Source organism: Glandiceps talaboti, chromosome 3, assembly GCF_964340395.1.
Source record: "Glandiceps talaboti chromosome 3, keGlaTala1.1, whole genome shotgun sequence".
NCBI classification, from domain to species: domain Eukaryota; kingdom Metazoa; phylum Hemichordata; class Enteropneusta; family Spengelidae; genus Glandiceps; species Glandiceps talaboti.
This window is the reverse complement of record NC_135551.1, coordinates 21,972,442-21,991,002: the sequence shown is the minus strand read 5'-3', so window position 1 is coordinate 21,991,002 and position 18,561 is coordinate 21,972,442. Positions and strand designations below refer to the sequence as shown.

The following is an 18,561-nucleotide window of genomic DNA, read 5'->3' as shown; positions in this document are numbered from 1 at the left end:
TTGACAGTTGTGAATTCATCACTGACTAAGTTTTTCAAGTTTTTCGATGAAAGGTATCTCAAAGTGACATTACTTGTGAAAATGAACGAGTGATTCTTTATATTATGTAATATTCGTAATCATGAGATGGCAGATATCTATGGTTGGAAAACATGTAAAAATGTCTGTTTAGCAAGAATATTAAAGATTTAAAGCTCTGCTCCTTCAGAGTACATGTAGTTCAGCAGAATTACCACACAGGGTTTACATCCTTTTTAAACATGTAACTCCCCCCACCCCAACCCTCTAATGTTATAATTTATTGACATGGACAATGGAATTATTTTGCTGTCTGGAACTAGAGAGTCACCTTTTGACCCGATACTGATTTAACATGAATATTCATGACATGAAGGCACTTCCTTGAACGCTCCACTGTAAGACTACAATAGCATACATGTCTTTCATTTTCTGTGCTGCTGTTCCCTTTTTTTGAAATATAAAACGACGTAAAAAGTTCAAAATGAAACTCATTGTTAGATGCTTTAACTTTTTAAAATAGAAGACCTTGATAATGATATGTTATAAATATACACAATGAAGTATCTCAATCACTTCCTTTTGTTACAAATCTAGGGAGATGGGTTGTGAGGATGACAATTGAGAGTTATATGGATTTTAGTTGTCATTTTTTCTTGTTAGCCATTTTGGATCGGTACACTGGACGTGTCTGTATTGTATTCATAATTTGAATTATTGTTATAATGTACCATTTCATAATCTACAAATATATTGAATCTATACTTTTCAATTTATAACACTGAACCATACATGTGGGGACATATGTCCTAATATGTGCACGGTCTTAAAATTCAACATGCATAACATGCATGTTACATACCAGCTCCAGACAACGGCGGTGTAGACGGGAGTCCATCAATGTCATCTTCATCTTTTTCTGTCACATCCGACGTTTTCTTCATTGTTGCCGGTGGACTCCGTTTCTGGTATCGGAATTTATTAAACAGCGACATTTTTCTCGATTTCCTCGGTCTTATGCCGATGTAACAAGATTCGTGCGTTGTCCAGCAATTGTTCTAAATGCCAGTACGTTGTGTAACTAACGAAAGAGAACACCGCAGCGAATAATGTAATGTTAGTAATTGTTACCGGTATGTATGAACAAAACAGAACGAAGATTCTTTGCAAGAAGAGACGGTCTGACGACAAAAGGCTTATCTTTTCTGGTTATTTCACCGAAATTTGCTGAGATTGAAGTAAATTCTGTTAGTGTAAGCCAAATTTAACGTGAAAATTAACTACGGTTCGACGATTCAGCTGATTCTGCTACTTTCGATGAACTTCCCGCTATTTCCGGTTTGACTACAACGCATGCTCACTATTCCCCTCTGCCAACAACAAATAAAAGTTTGCATTTGAATCTTCTCGTACAAATTATTTTCAATCCATTTTTATCATGTAGTAATCAATAAAAGTACTGAAAATATAACTAGATATTAAAAGAAATTCTTCCGTGAAATAAAAACAATAGTTAGATTTACGAATAACTTGCAACTTTATTATTCTGACGTACAGCCTTTTACTGGGGTCAATACAGGTCATGAGCCTCAATATCAATAAAAAATGGCTGCGCCCATTGGAGCTTTAATGTAGTTTGGTTTTTCATGTTCTTGTTCAACGAGGCGGACACAGTTTCAAAGGCAATATCCAAAATGTTATCCGTAAGAAATGTAATGTGTTGGCGCTGCTTCCTTAAAGTTGGTAACCCCCAAAGACGGCGTTATGCAACCAAAAAATATAGTTCTACGTTGAACTTGCCAAAGACATCGTTTGAACTGTGGGGCGCAGGAGCACGTGAGAACGAAATTCAAAAGGTAAACATTGGCAAGAAAATCATTTGCATATTTCTTGACTTTTTATAGTTATGCATTCAATTGAAATATTGTAAAACCGATAGGTCAAAGTATGAAACAGAGAATTAGACAAGGACCCAAGGCAGATCATTTTGTACACTTTGATGATAAATAATTTAGAAATAATAAAAATCAATATGAATTATTCAATATTCACTGATTCAGTCTCACACTGAGTCACAGTCTCCACAGAATAAAATTACACCCTAAAAAAGGAGACAGTCCTAAAACTTAAGGGATAAATACTTAAAAATGCATATGTTTATATATTCAAATGATTGTTCATCTGTCTTTCTATGTTGGTTTATCATGGTGTATCAGAGAGAAGGCTTCTCCCTAATATAATACATTCCTAATACATCCATGGTTATATTAAAACTTATTACTCACACATCCTACATTTTGCAAAACAGAGCTGTGGTTTTACTGAGCTTTATTCATGGCAGAGAAAACAGAGGAGAGATAAAGAATTCTGTCTTCATGATGGACCACCATATGCAAATGGTGATCCTCATGTTGGACATGCAGTCAATAAGGTAAGAGGCTAGAGGCAGTCAATTTATTCGCAAGAGAAAAGAGAGTGAGGGTTGTTGGCAGCTGAACAATACGCACATATACCTCTCACCTCTGCAGGAGGTTAGAAATGAATCAGCTCTGTATGTAACGAGGATGATCCTCACTTTGTCCATACTGAACAATACAGGTGTTCTCTCCTCTTTTAACACATGGGTACGAGGGGATGCTAAGTGAGTGGTGACCATTCAACAAGTTTTTAGATTTATTTGAACCAATAAAGATTATTGTTATTCATCAAATTGACAGAATAAATAATCTGAATTAATAACGATCGAAGATATGGTAATGAAGTACCAAAAACAAGTAAAAACACCAGATTATGCAAGTGAATATTTATCTTCCAATGTTGTCTGCTAAAAAATAACTTACTTCATGTCATAACTTAGATGATGGAGATATTCCATAAGGAGATCCCCTTATACATATACCGCCATGTTCAGGTTCGTGTCTCACAAATGCAAAACAACTTTTTTCCTTGTCTCTGCATTCTTAGTACACTTAAACTATCTTTTAAGTTATGGAAGCAAAGTACAATAAATGCAGTTATTTGGAAAAAGGATGTTTTCTGACCTAGGTTAAAAATTGAACATTGAAAGAAAAAAATTTTTTTTTCCACATTCATTTGCCTTCTTATTTCGTTAGTGATCGATGTTATCTTTCTTGTATTCATTCTCTTTTCTAGATTTTGAAAGACATTTTGAATAGATATAAATTATTACAAGGTTTTAAAGTACACTACATTCCAGGATGGGACTGTCATGGCCTTCCAATAGAAATCAAAGCATTATCACTTAAACCTGAAGATTTTAACAAACTTTCACCACAAGAAATTAGGCATACAGGTAAACTTAACTTATCCTTGCATCGGAGTAAACTGGAATAGATATTTTTTGTCATACAGTATGTAGGATCGACATCTTTGTTAACGTTTTGGAACTTCTGTAACAAAAGGGGAAATTTGGTAAAATTTGTATAAGTTTCCACATCTTGATCGATGAGTTCGGTAGGATACCTTCCTAAATGACTCAGCAACTCGGGTCAATGTTACTTGCTTACTTGCTTACACTGGGTATGTATAGCCATACCCATACACAAATTTAACTGCTTGATTCAGTCAGCACTAGGAAAAGTAAGTCATTACATGTAACAAAACTACTTGCAAAAAAAGTGTTCTGCGGTTTGCTAAGATTTGGTAACCATGGTAACGGGGGAATCTAGTGATACTTTCGTAGATTCCCATAATTTAGAGGGGCCCTGAACCTTGAGGAAATACTTGAGAACCTTCCTTCTTTCTGCCCTCAAGAAAAACACTGACAAGATATTACAACTGTAATTTAGTAAAAACTACAATTATTATTTAAAGAAATGTGAACTGTTATGGTGCTTACTGCTAAAGTGTAATCAACGTTTGTATAATGATGTTTGCTTCTGACAAAAAGAAAGTATTGCGTCTAGTCTAAAGTGATGACATGCTTAACTTTAATTAATGTAACTATTACAGCTCGTAAGTTTGCAGAGAAGACCATCAAGACACAAATGAAAGCATTCAAAAGATGGGGAGTAATGGCTGATTGGTAAGTTCACATAAGGTCATGACCTTTGACATATTATGGTAATGACATGTGTGCTATGAATTCTAGATTTGTCAGTACCCAAACAAAGAGATGATAAACTTACATAAAATACAATATCAAAGTTGTTTATCAGGAAGTCCTTGATACATGAATTTAGAGGCCAGCGATTTAATCCCAGGATCTTGCATTACTCTTGTCTTATCATCGGAGCAGTAAAGATTACATAGGATTATTCTTTCGTGTTGGACCAACTTTTTGTATAGTACATGACAACCGCCTTTCAAATTACAATCTTAATCTGAAGTGGGCCTGTAAGATCATAAAGTCAATGACAAATATCCTATATTTATGAAATGATAGACTGATTGAAATCCTCCGATTGAAATTAATTTTTGATTGATTTCTAAACATTGCTGTTTTCTTCTATTTTCTTAGGAATAATTGTTATTACACTTTTGATAAAGAATTTGAAGTCAGTCAGCTTCAAGTATTTTATGATATGTATGACAAGGTAAGGTTTTCAGTAAATACGAAGATTGAGTCCCGTCAGACAGCTCCAGTCCACAGATTTGTTAATTTTAATTATGTACCGACAAGTTTTTAGCCAAATTATCCAGGTTACTGTACCAAATTATACCCCTCCCCCTTCCCCCTCCCCTGAATTATACAGGTTTCTAAACACTTTGACTGTGATTGATGCAACCACCCTGATGGGTACCTAATGAGTTACTAAACAATATGATGACGGAGGTTAATGTGAATGTTAAGTTGACTGACACAGGGGGGTCGCACTGCTATCCTAATTACCAATTTTGAGCTCTTCCCATAATTTCATTCTGACTAGCTTTTGCCCTGTTCACAGAGTATCATGAGATCGGCAGATTTTAAGAACAGCACAACAATTTTACAAAACACTTACATTTATGATTTATGACATGTGTTCTGCAAATATAAAACATGACAATTTTAATTTCATATGATGTGTCCGTTTTCGTTTTCAGGGCTATGTTTTCAGAGATTTAAAACCAGTGAACTGGTCACCATCAGCAAGGTAAAGATTTATTAATTAGATGCTTAAGAAGTTGAAATATCAGTCGTTTCACCAAGTATAGGTCCCTCATACTTTCAACTAATGTCAAGTCAGCTGCATTCTGAATAACTAGTAAGATATCTAATGTATGTCAAATGCATGGCAGTACAAGAAGCTGTCAATAAATTGGGTGCAAAAATCTGTTTTTCTAAGACAATAAAAAAGAAGTACAAATGCTGGAACTAGCCTAGAATGCTATCAGCAGTTGCCATGAAACATTGGACAAGGATGATTTTCAAAGTTGAATTGAATGATTTTGGCTCACATTTCCAATCAAAAATCTGTTGTTGAATATTGCCCCCTAGTGGCAATAGTATGCAACCTTTTGTCTTTACAATAACAGGATATGACCTATTTGTGTACTGTACGCTTATTTACTTCCATACATTCATCTGTGAAACTTACTTCAATTTCAAACGATGACTTCTTTTGTCTGATTGTAATGTTTTTAGGTTTACTGTTGATATTTTTTTTGTAGAACAGCTTTAGCAGAAGCTGAACTAGAGTACAATGCCAACCATATTTCACCATCACTGTATGTAAAATTTCCTGTAGAAAGGTTACCAGATAAACTAGTATCTACCATTGGTAAGTTTTACACCTGTACTTCATCATCACTGTATGTAAAAGTGAACAGAAATGAAGCAACGTTAATTTCCAACTTTTTAGTATAGTAGTACAAAAACACCCCTGATGATGCTGACGAGATCATGGCAAAAATTTGGGATTTATTTTCAAAAATATTTTTTTCTGAATGTGAGTAGAAATTTCCATTTGGTACTATGAACCCAGAGTCCATGAACATTATTACTGGTGTCCTGGTAGTCTGAGAGTGAGACAACAAGTGTAAAATCGATTTGATCCCTCATTTGGTAGGAATGCATTAAATGAGTTACAGTTTGTTTTTATTTCCACAATAAGGAGGACACACGAAAAATAATCCCACACTCCAATTGTCTAAGATTTAATATCTCAACACTAGGGAATTTCTTTGTTTCATATTGGTCTACTTTCTCGTTTGAGACAGAAATTTGACATCTTGTGTGAGATATTCCATCTCAGTCCATGAGAGTGTGAGATTCTGTTATTTTTGCATCTCTGGGTATGTTCCTGGTCCATTATTTTGTATGCAAAGTTCCTATAACTATCATCATCATCAGTCTCAGTGTATACTTACTACCAGAGGCTGTTGACTTTATCTGACCTGATTATCTACCCTGGCTTTCTAACCAATGATAGGTGCTGTGACATCATTATATTGCCTTATTTGGACCACTACACCATGGACATTGCCAGCCAATGAGGCTGTCTGTTACATGCCAAATAAGAACTACTGTGTTGTAAGAAATGTTGAGAATGGAGAGCATTATATACTGGCAGCTGAACGGTTACAAGAAGTATCTGAGGTGATTGGTGCTAAATTTATTGTTACATATACTATTCCTGGTAAGTTGACTGCTTTTTATTCTTTAATCAGGCCTGTTAGAATTGTAAGACGTGTTGTGGAGCAATACTGATGATTAAAATTATACAGCTCATTGCAGATTACTGTTCACTCGCTCTGTTTGATACAACCATGCAGACACCAATAAGAAACTACAAATAACAAAATTGAAAGAAATAAGTTCCTTGCTACAGTTTGTAAGAGTGAAATACTGTTATCACCCAAGTCTAAATACAACTTTAAAATTGTTGGTTAATGTTGATGGAGGGTGACACTCATCCTTCAGGGTGTTCATGTAATCAAACACAGAATTTTGCCCATAATAAGTTAGTGTTTATTTGGGGCAGTTACATAATGTCCGAATATGGTATATTATGTCAGATCAGGATGCTATTTATATACACTGTTTACATCATTCTGATCATTGGGGGTTTCCTCAATTACATGAACTATCTTTGGTTCATGACTTCTCATTCCTCACAGTGAAGAAGGAAAACATTGAACAACGTAGAAGGAAAACAAAGCCTAGTTCTGCTGAACTATTTCCATGGTCCACATCACATACCAATTGTGTATTTCTTTTGCATTCATTTTGTATATTTGTATCATATTTTTTTTGAAAGTGTTACTTATTTTTGTTTATCTGGTGAAATAAATTTCATTCATTCATTCATTCATTCATTGAAGCTGATATGCTTAGTTTCTAGGTTAGATATATCTTAGTATTTTGAATTTCCAGGTAATGATTTAGATGGAGTTGTGTGTCAACATCCATTTGTCAGGAACAAGACATCACCATTACTACCAGCTAACCATGTAAAGATGTCAACAGGTACAGGTTTAGTACACACTGCTCCTGCACATGGTGATGAAGACTATGTTGTTGGTGTCGAAAATAATCTTTCCTTGGTAAGTTTCATTACAGAATTTCTGACATTTCCATTTTTTTGGAATTTGCACAATGTGTTCAGAAAAAAGTTTTGAAAAACTGTTTTGCTTGTTAGTACTCTTCACTATATTATTTCATTTTTACATCGCAAAATGTTAACAAATTATTCAGTGTTATCACGCTTTCTGTGGTATATACAACTGCCAATATCAGACTGTGGAAGAACAGAACATGTTACAAACAGGGAAAGTAAACAACTGAATTGGATTAGTAACACTTGGCACAGCATATTGGAATAGCAGAGACTTGTATTACATTTCATCATTTGATAAGAACAGTTTTATGGCCACTTTACGTAATATTTCATGTTCACAAACAAATTTTCAGTTCCTCTAGCATTTCATGTACACATAAAGAGGCCATAAAACTGATCTTATCAAACCATAGTGTGTAATACAAGTCTCCGCTGTTCCAACATGCTATGTCAAGTGTTTTTAATTCAATTCATCTGTTCACTTTCTCTTTTTTGTAACAGGTTCTGATTGTCTATAGTCTGATGTCAGCAGTTGTATTAAAGTAAGTACTCCTAACTTGTTATGTACTAAATACTTACACAGAAATGTATGGTTGATGAGGATGGCCTGTACACTGAAGATGTCGGGGAAGAATTGAAATTCAAAAATGTCCTAACAGAAGCCAATGATATCGGTAAGTTGTTACAATTATGGATAGCCTAAAATAAGGAATATAATCTTCTCACATACATATGTCTTGTATGTCATTGCATTGACTTGACTATGTTTCCTTAGCTTAGTTTGAACTTAAAGGCCAGGGTTTCAATCCAACGTTTTTGCATTAGTGTTATCTTATCAGTGAACTTTACCATGAAATGTTAGGAACCGTGATTTGTAAAGTGCACTATACACAGTGCTGAAGGATTCTTGCCCAGCATTCTGGCCAAAATCTGCAGACAAATAGCGCCCCCAGTGGCCAAAGTATACAATGTTTTGTCTTTATGAGTTCTGAAATATGATATACTAGTATAGGTTTTAGAAATCTGCTTGGTATGGGTTAAAGTTAGGTCAACCTCTTGTACACTCCTACATAGGTTTGTTAGTATTTCTCCCAATTTTTTCTTTCCTCCAGTACTCAGAATGCTTGAAAGTGATGGTAGGATTGCATATGTTGGGAAGTATCAGCATAGCTATCCTTATGACTGGAGGACGAAGAAACCTGTCATTATCAGGGCTAGTACACAGTGGTTTATAGACACTGCTGCACTCAAAGACAAAGCTTTGGTAAGTTGAAACTTTTAATAATATCTGAGCAAGTAATACATGTCAATTTTATTCAAATCTGGCACAAATTGTGATATAGAATAGGAAAATAGATGATTTTGGATCCATCATTTTCATTGGTTGATCAATTTTTTTTTGAGTGGCAGATATTTCAAGGCAGCATTGGCTTTAGAAAGTAGAGTCGTTAAATTTTGTTGTTACTTTGCTCAGAAAATCTAACGCTATTCTCAGTTAAATTGAAGAACAAAAATTAGGGATCACCATGCAAATTTTTGAAATAGTTGTCAAAATGATCTTAAAAATTAACCCATTCTCGAACAAAATGGCCGCCAAATACTGTTACAATGTTAGCTCTATGGGAAAATAAAAATTTGTTGAAGTCAACTGTATAATTAAAGCAATACTACTATACAGTACATGCCTTGATGCTGGTCACGATTTATATATAAGATAATCAAATCAACCAGAACATACTAGCTTTATTTATCTACCGATGTTTTCTCTGTGTTCATTTTCAGCAATGTATTGCTGAGATTCCAATGAGACCAAAACATGCTAACAATAGTATGAGTGCACATTTGGCTGGTAGAACAAATTGGTGTATATCAAGACAACGAGTATGGGGTGTACCATTACCTGTATTCTATGATAAACACACGAAACAACCATTACTGACAAGGTAACATCTCAATTTTATGAAAGGATTATAGATTAAACCAGTTGTATAAATGGGTACTTGGCAGGACGGAGCTTGCCATGTGAATGATTTGATCCTATATCTTATCATCCCGCTTAAAACCGTCACTAGGTTGGTCTTGATGTCCTCATATTGCTGGGATTGTATTCTCCCCAGGGAGTGGTGAAAGTATAATTGGATATTGTGCCATTATTGGTTTGTGCCAGGGGTAATATTTGTACAAAGTTTTGATCGTGGGAAAACCCTGTATACAAAAAGATACAGTATTATAACTGATATTCCCCTGATAATACTAAGATCTTGAAGATTTATTTTAGAATTGTTGGTAAAGTTTATGATCATGTACCTAAATGCAATGTACCTGTGAAATGCTACCGAAACAAATTACAACTGCCGACATCAGACTGTGGACAAACAGAACCTGTTACAAACAGGGAACGTATACAAATGAATTCGATTAATAACACTTGGCACAGCATATTGGAACAGCAGAGACTTGTGCTACACACTATGGTTTGATAAGAACAGTTTTATGGCCTCTTTATGTGTACATGAAGTGCCAGGGGAACTGGAAATTTGTTTTTGAACGTGAATTATTATATAAAGTGTCCATAAAACTGTTTTTATCAAATGATGGAATGTAATACAAGTCTCTGTACTTCCAACATGCAGTGCCAATTCAGTTGTTTACTTTCCCTGTTTGTAACAGATTCTGTTTGTCCACAGTCTGATGTCGGCAGTTGTATCATACTGTTTCAACTACTAAAGTCATACTGTTTGTTCAATGTTTCAGAGAGACCACAGATCATGTTATAAACCTTATAAAACAACATGGCAGTGATTGTTGGTGGACATTACCAATGGATCAACTTTTACCCAAATCTGTTCTGTCAAAAGTAAGTTTGAACTATTTATCATTTAACTTATCACAAAGAATAAATAAAGTTTAAACATATCTGAGATGTTTCTGTATATTCTAATAATGTTTATATTCCAGAGTGGTGTAGATGAACAGAGGGAATTTATTCGTGGTGATGATATCCTGGATATTTGGTTTGACAGTGGATCTTCCTGGGCACATGTACTCAAAGGTATAATACCATAAGGCAGTTTCAATTCATTATTGATATTCACTGCTATTTGCACGTGCAATTGAGAATGTGAAAAGAGAGTGAGGGACAGACAGACAGACAGACAGACAGACAGACAGGTAGAGGGATATACAGGCAGACAGGTAGATACAAACAGACAGACAGACAGGCAGACAGGTAGAGGGACATACAGGCAGGCAAGTACAGCAAGACACAGACAGGTAGGCAGACAGACAGACAGACAGACAGACAGACAGACAGACAGACAGACAGACATATAGACAGATAGATAGACATATATGTACCATTACAGACATAGAGTTCAGACATCACTCCTTTCTCCTCCTATACCCGATTTGATTAGACATCTCTGTGATATCTCCTTCAGATACAGGAAACATTGCTGATGTATACTGGGAAGGTGAAGATCAATATGGTGCATGGTTTCAGAGGTCTTTGTTGACAAGTGTAGCAATTAATGGCACTGCCCCATACAGGTAAACATAAAAAAATAGTACAGTGCATGGTTTCCGAGAATCTTTGTTAACAAGCGTAGCAATCACTGGCACAAGTAAACATCAAATACAAGTACAGTGCATGGTCTCAGTGGTTAATATATTCACTAAGTTCATATTTTTGGCACTGCCCCATACAGGTAAGCAAAAAATAGTTTTTTTTATGAGCACATACTCGAAGTAAATAAATAAATAAATTTAAAAAAAAAAAAAAAAAAAAAAAAAAAAAATTTGATGAGTAAAATATTTTGCAAATTGTTTGAAATTCACAACATTTCACAAACCAGTTCTTTGATGATATTTGTTTTTTTCCTAAATAGGAATCTATATGTCCATGGTTTTACATTGGATGAGGAAGGTAGAAAAATGTCCAAATCATTGGGCAATGTAATTGATCCTGATATCATTATCAATGGTGGAAAAGTAAGTACGAAATCTCAGCTCATAATTTACTTTGTTTCTAAAAAAAAATGTTCCATTCTCAGTTGAAATCAAGAAAAAATATCAGGGGTCAGTGCATACATTTTGAAGTGGAGGCCATGATGATCTTAAAAATTGACCCAGTTTAGAATCCAAAATGGCTGCCGGTTGCTGTGTTAACTTTGTGAGAAAATAATGGATTGTTGATTTCCTTGAAAACAAGATGGTAAATACCAATTTCATTTTATCATTACAATGTACCAGGAACAAGCCTTCATATATGGCAAAGTTTTGATGATTTAAGTTGATTAAATTTTGATGTAATCACTTTTAAGTTTTCAGGCAAATTAGCAGGGTGGACACAGCATTCTACCGTGGTAAAGTTGATGCTGATGTAGTACATGCATTCTCATTAAACTCACAATGGTTTTCTTTGTATATATCTCAGAATAAGAAAAAAGAACCAGCCTATGGTGCAGATATACTCAGGTGGAAAATAGCAGAATCTAATGTCCTTGGAAAAATTTATATCAGTCCAGAACATTTTACTATGTGCAGTCAGAAGATATTGAAGGTAAGACTGAAGAGTGTAATTTAGTATCATGTTGTGTTTTTACTGTCAGTGTAGATAAAGGTATCTTGTCTGTTCTGAGTGTAATGTCCAAACATAAGCACAACATCTATGAAATTTTATAATGAATGCAAGTAGCTGACAGTAGTGACTGAGTGACTGACTGACAGACTGATTGGCTGAATGTCTGATGGACTAACTGTTTTACTGATGGACTGACCGACTGACTGACTGACTGACTGACTGACTGACTGACTGACTGAGTAACTCACTGAGTGACTGAGTGACTGAATGACTGAATGACTGACTGACTGACTGACTGAATGTCTGACGGACTAACTAACTGACTGATGGACTGACTGACTGAGTAACTCACTGACTGAGTGACTGACTGAGTGACTGACTAACTGAAAGTCTGACTGACTGAAAGAATGAGTGACTGACTTAAAGAACAAATGAATGAAAAAAATGAATGGATGAATGAATGAATGAATGAGAGATGGACAGTCACTGTAGTAACTGAATGACTACCTTACTTCCTTAATACTGTTCAACTGATTGACAGACCAACTGATTGCATAATTCACTGACTGATTGATTGATTGATTGATTGATTGATTGATTGATGAAGTGTAAAATTGTATAATTTGCCATTAATGAAATAAACTGTATTCAATTTGTTTGTTTCAGATACGTAATACGCTACGTTATTGCCTTGGTAACTTGTATGATTTTGATGTTAGCTGTGATACACTATCACCAGATAATCTGTATTGCATTGATAGATATATACTACATTTACTCTATGAATATCAACAACAGGTAAAGACAAATTATCATTCCTATGTGTTTATTTAGGGGATGTCTCACATTTTCACATAATATCAGAAAGCGATATTTGTTTGTTCTTATATACCCATCTGAAGTTTATAAAAACCACCAGGTTGAATTTGGTTAAACTTTGTGTTCTCCTGTCTACAATACACATACAAAAATGACTATACATTTCAGTGTAACACAGCTGTCATGAATATTCAGTGTGTAACCTTTGAATACATTATTTCAGCTAACTCCCATGATGCAATAGCCCGTAGCAAAGATACCATATAAATGCACAAGATTTACTTGACGTTTCTCTGAAATCGCAAGTAATTGTATTCATAAAATTACTCTCCTGAATCCATAGTTTATGAAAATGTCTCTATTTCCTGGAGTGATATTCCCCTTTAACACCTGTATACACAAACAATGTCACTGATGGTGGTTATTTGCATGATGACAGAGTTCACCTGGGGAAAAACTCTTTCACAAATCATGTGCATTGAGTAACACTGAAATAAAGCACTTTCCCTGTGCTACACTCGTTTATAGCATTCATATCAAGTGTAAAAGTATACTGTTTCAGTTGGTTTATTTACAAGACTAGCATGTGGCCTTTCTAATGTGGGCAATTAGCAAATGAAACAGTATACTTTTACACTTGATATGGATGCTATAAACGATTGTTGTACATACAGAAAATGCTTTACTTTGGTGTCATGGGTTGTAATTTTTTCTCAGTTTGTTTGAGCGTCCCTGGTTACTGTCTAGTACACACATACACATTGCTCTAGTAGGTTTTCAGTGTATGGGACTGCAAGGCACACATGTGAATCAGACAACTGCTATTCTTCTCATCTCATTTTAATTCCTTATTTGTCATTTTACCATTTCTTGATATTGTCTTATTACAGGTGACCAGTGCATATGATGATGTCGATTTCAGTAAAGTCACCAATCTGACTATGAACTTGATTTACAATAAAATATCCTCATTTTATCTAGACACTGTCAAGGATAGGTAAGAATGGGATTATCATTGTCTGTCTGTCTGTCTGTCTGTCTGTCTGTCTGTCTGTCTCTGTCTGTCTGTCTGTCTGTCTGTCTGTCTGTCTACCTGCCTGCCTGCCTGCCTGTCTGTCTGTCTGTCTGTCTGTCTGTCTGTCTGTCTGTCTGTCCTTGATTGGATATGGCATGGGGGTATAAATTCCATAACTTGTATGTAAACTAAATCTGTTGTATTTCAGTGTAGATATTCAAATGATATGTTAATAATCTATGTATTGAAAATAAATAGACAATAAAAAAAGTTCAAACTCTGGTTGTGTTTACAGACTGTACAGTGAAGCCAGTGATAGTTTGGCTAGGAGGTCCTGTCAGACTGTGTTACATCTTATGTTACAAGTATTATGTACAGCTATAGCACCTATAGTACCTCACTTGGCAGAGGAAACATCTCTACACAGATACCATGGCAACCAAGGTTAGTCATAAGCCAGCAAATCACCTTGCTATAGAGTTATCATGACAACTAGATTAGTCATAAGATAGCCAAGCACCGTCCTATGCAGACACAGACACACAGACACAGACACACACAAATGCAGATACAGACACATACATATACAAACAGACACAGACACAGACACAGACACTCAAACACAGACATACACACACATGGAATAACTTCCTCTCCCATATCAGTTTTGTAGCACATGGGAGCTAAAATGGCAGGCAAAGCCATCTGCTAAAAATTAGTCAACAACTGTCCAACAGTTCATTCATTATCTTTTATCTCCCTTCATGAATGCATTGATTAATTGAATTCAATATTTATGCCACCATATACTGTTCCACAGAATATAAAAGTGTCTTCAAGACAGGCTGGTGCTACTGTCCCTCAGACTGGAATCAACCCACACTTGTGAAAACCATAGACATACTATCACATATCAGAGACACTCTGTTGAAAGAAATAGACCCACCAAAGAGTCTGGAATATGATGTCACTATACATACTGATAATAAAGAACTCCTCACATTGCTACAGGTAGGAATACCAAAACTTTTATAGTCGAGGAAAATGGCAAAATTGACACTTTTTTATTCTAACTGTCTTATGAATTCAACAGCTATGATTGAAATGTATATGCATCTTTTCAAAAATCTTCAACATTGTATGTAGTATTAATGAGATAGTTGATTCATATTTCAGTAGATTGATAGATTTATATTATTTGTTGATTGATTATTACAGAGATGGATGGATGTATGGATGGATGGATTGAGGGATGGATGGAAGGTGGGATGGATGGGTGGAAGGTGGGATGGATGGATGGATGTATGGATGGATAGAGGGAGGAAGGAAGGGAGGGAGGGAGTGATTGGTGCATTTTAGTTTGTTGTGTTGATTTGTCAGATCAAAGAATTATTTGCATTTCTGTACATACTAAATTGTTTATATTATGGAGCAGTATTGGTCAGATTTAAATATGTAAATGTTTAGTGTCTTCTCATTGGACAGATTTAAGTATGTAAATGTTAAGTGTCTTCTTATTGGTCAGATTTGAATATGTGAATGTTTAGTGTCTTCTTATTGGTCAGATTTAAATATGTAAATGTTTAGTGTCTTCTTATTTACAGAACTAAGGCCTGTTTCATGGATATTCTTCATTGTCAAATGTACTCAGTGGTTGTATTTTTTCCTAAATACAGTACTACAATTATTTATATGGTATCTCTATTAACACAGCTAACTAAATAGCTCTGTTAGCAAGCAAAATGACTGTAATGAAATTTTGTTTTCTTCCCCCATCAGTCATTTCAAGATGATAAAACATCATGTTCTTCCCAATTAGCTGAGATACTAATGGTATCCTATACCACGGTAACAGACACGATGGTAGATGAAGATACACAGGTTGGGCAGATTTCTCTACAAAGTGAATATGTACACAATAATGAAGGTAGGAACATATATTTGGTACTGTTTCAGATACAAGCATTTATAAGTGTAACCTGTTACAACCAGGGAAGGTAAACAAGTGAATTGGATTATTAACACTTGGCACAACACGTTGGAAGTACAAAGACAAGTATGGTTGGATAAGAACAGTTTTATGGCCTTTTTACAAGTACATGAAATACCAGGGGAAACTTGAAATTCTTCTGTGAATGTAAACTATTATGTAAAGAGGCCATACAATTGTACTTATGACATGATGGAATGTAATACTTGTCTCTGTATTTCCAACAATGCTGTGCAAAGTGTAATTAATCTAATTTAGTCATTTACTTTCCCTGTTTGTCACAAGTTCCGTTTGTAAATGCTTTCCTGTCACTGGTTGTATTTACATAACTTCAGAATGCAAATTTTGCTTGTTTCATTATAGATTAAAACTCTCAACCTTCTCTAGGTGTCAAATTACACTTAGAGCTGTCATCGAAATCTTTTATATGCACTGTTCAGCTCATTGATACATTTGTTGTTTCTTTTAATACTTGTTTACCCTTAGCACAGAAACCATGTCGTCCTGTTCTACGGATAATGTAAAAATATCCCTTCTTACTAGTGTTTTTGTTTTAGAGTTCTGGAATGTGGTGATTACCATATATGTTCTTGGCATCCATTTTCTCCACAGTAACTTTTAGGGAACAACATGTCCTGTCATATTGGATTATGGCACTGTACAAATTCTTTTGATCGATCGATCGATCGATTGATTAATTAAATGATCAATTGATTGTAGTTCATAGTAAGGATTTCATGCTGTCCTTTTCTACCATATCAATTTATGTACTGAAATGCTCAGACTCCAAGCACCAGGTCCTTCATTTTATCTCAACATTTTGGTACACAGAACAGTATCAAGTTGATGACATTGAGGAAGATATGTTTCATTTCAATCTATTCTTATCTTATCTTATATTATATTTTGATAGATGATGTAACAGAGACGTTATCATATACTCTACTGGTAAACCCTGCATCCCATAATAAATGTGAAAGATGTCGTAAGTTTACCGCTACAAGGTCTATGGAGCCGTGTATACGATGTCTTGAAGTATTAAGTACAGGGTGGGATACATGAATGAATGGACTAGACACTAGGCGAGTTTGTACAGGTACAAAACCTTGGGATCTGTGTATACGATGTCTAGAAGTATTAAGTACAGGGTGGGATACATGAATGGAAGTATAAGTATGGAATAGATGAGACTAGACCAGTCAGGAATACGTCCCAATTGGGATAAAGAATGGACTAGACACCAGGCAAGTTTGTACAGCTACAAAACCTTGGGATCTGTGTTTACAATGTCTGTGTGTATTGAGTATGGGGTGGGATGCATGAATGGATGAGACCAGTCAGGAATATATATCCTGATCAGGATAAAGAATGGACTAGGCACAATGTCAGGTTGTACAGCTACAAGACCTATGAGCCATGTGTTCGGAAGTACTTATATTGGTACAGGTTAATGAAATTGAAACAGTTAATGTTTGTACTTTGATATGAACACTATTACAGGAGAAATGAAGTTGCCTTAGTGTTTCAGCCAAGGAACATAATATTTTCACAGAGACACAATTCAACTCGAGACTAATAATATAACAGAGACACAACACACACAGCAGGATCCTTTACCTAATCATATTGAAAAGATATAACACATTATTCCTTTACAGTGCAGTAGAAACTGGCTTTACCTGAAAAAAATTACACCTGAACTTTATGATTGTAATGGCTTCAATTGTTTATTTTACAACTGATAATCAACATGATAACTTGACTACTTCTACACCCCCACAGTGCACGGCACCTATGTAATTGTTTCTTTTACATTTGAAGTTGTCTGTATGTGTGTAAAAAACATTGTGTCTTGTGAGTGAATCACCAAGGCGTCTTTATTTCTCCTGTAACACTATTGTGGTATACCATGGAATCACTTTACTTTGGGTTTCATGGTTTGCAAGTACAGGGTGGGATGTTTGAAGGTAGTGGACATCAGATCTGGTTGTACAGTTTACAAATTAATATGTATGGTGCTCTGAAGTGACTCTTTGCTAGTTTTTATTCAGTCGGAAATTATGGCTTACAGGAATAATTTTCTTTGGCTCCTAGAACTTTTTTTTTATTGAAACTGTAAATAGAATTATGTGTGAAGATATGAATTTTATAATAAAATTATTTGAAAACATTTCCATTTGTCTCATATCTGTTCTTCAACAATCCTATGATGACATCACACCTGGGGCGAACAGAATACAAGAACACACAAAAATACATTTTAATCCCAAATATTTTTTTTTTAATCGAAAATTTAAGGCTCCTTGTGAAAAGTTACAACTGACCCCCATACAGGACAGAAAATTTACAGTCAAAAGTTATTAACAAATTTACAGAGCTCCTAAAAATGCACAGATTTGATGATGTTCATTAACATATTTATACAAAACCATGAATTTATGCAGAATTAGACCAAAAAAAAAAATGTGAAAAATAATAACCTGTCTAACCATGCAATTGAAAATCTTTTCCGAAGAAAAGAACAAACTGTGACAAATTATGTTATCTTTACAAAGAACCCCTATCTCTTGTAAATGAATTGTTTTCCAAGGTTACTTGCATTAATATTCTATCACCATAGCAACACTTTGTAGTA

General features: G+C 35.0%; 2 protein-coding genes across 2 annotated transcripts in view; one reads left to right on the top strand and one right to left on the bottom strand.

Moving 5' to 3' along the window:
* The window catches only part of LOC144433215 (SWI/SNF-related matrix-associated actin-dependent regulator of chromatin subfamily A containing DEAD/H box 1-like), a 19,100-nt gene extending 17,976 nt beyond the window's left edge, over positions 1 to 1,124 (bottom strand). Inside the window, exon 1 of the mRNA XM_078121523.1 lies at positions 881 to 1,124. Coding sequence (XP_077977649.1) covers positions 881 to 1,013 — 133 coding nt within the window. The 5' untranslated portion in view covers positions 1,014 to 1,124. The remainder of the gene's footprint in view (positions 1 to 880) is intronic.
* A 588-nt stretch (positions 1,125 to 1,712) lies between these two features.
* LOC144433213 (isoleucine--tRNA ligase, mitochondrial-like) lies at positions 1,713 to 17,564 on the top strand. The gene is made up of 23 exons (XM_078121522.1): positions 1,713 to 1,874; positions 2,327 to 2,449; positions 3,172 to 3,331; positions 3,991 to 4,063; positions 4,499 to 4,574; positions 5,065 to 5,114; positions 5,632 to 5,741; positions 6,393 to 6,599; positions 7,337 to 7,506; positions 8,104 to 8,194; positions 8,633 to 8,784; positions 9,303 to 9,463; positions 10,275 to 10,377; positions 10,479 to 10,572; positions 10,961 to 11,069; positions 11,408 to 11,510; positions 11,956 to 12,081; positions 12,769 to 12,900; positions 13,812 to 13,918; positions 14,232 to 14,380; positions 14,757 to 14,947; positions 15,716 to 15,863; positions 16,840 to 17,564. The coding sequence occupies exons 1-23, from the start codon at positions 1,713 to 1,715 to the stop codon at positions 16,986 to 16,988; spliced, it is 2,946 nt and encodes a 981-aa protein (XP_077977648.1). The 3' UTR covers positions 16,989 to 17,564.
* The last annotated feature ends 997 nt before the right edge of the window (positions 17,565 to 18,561 follow it).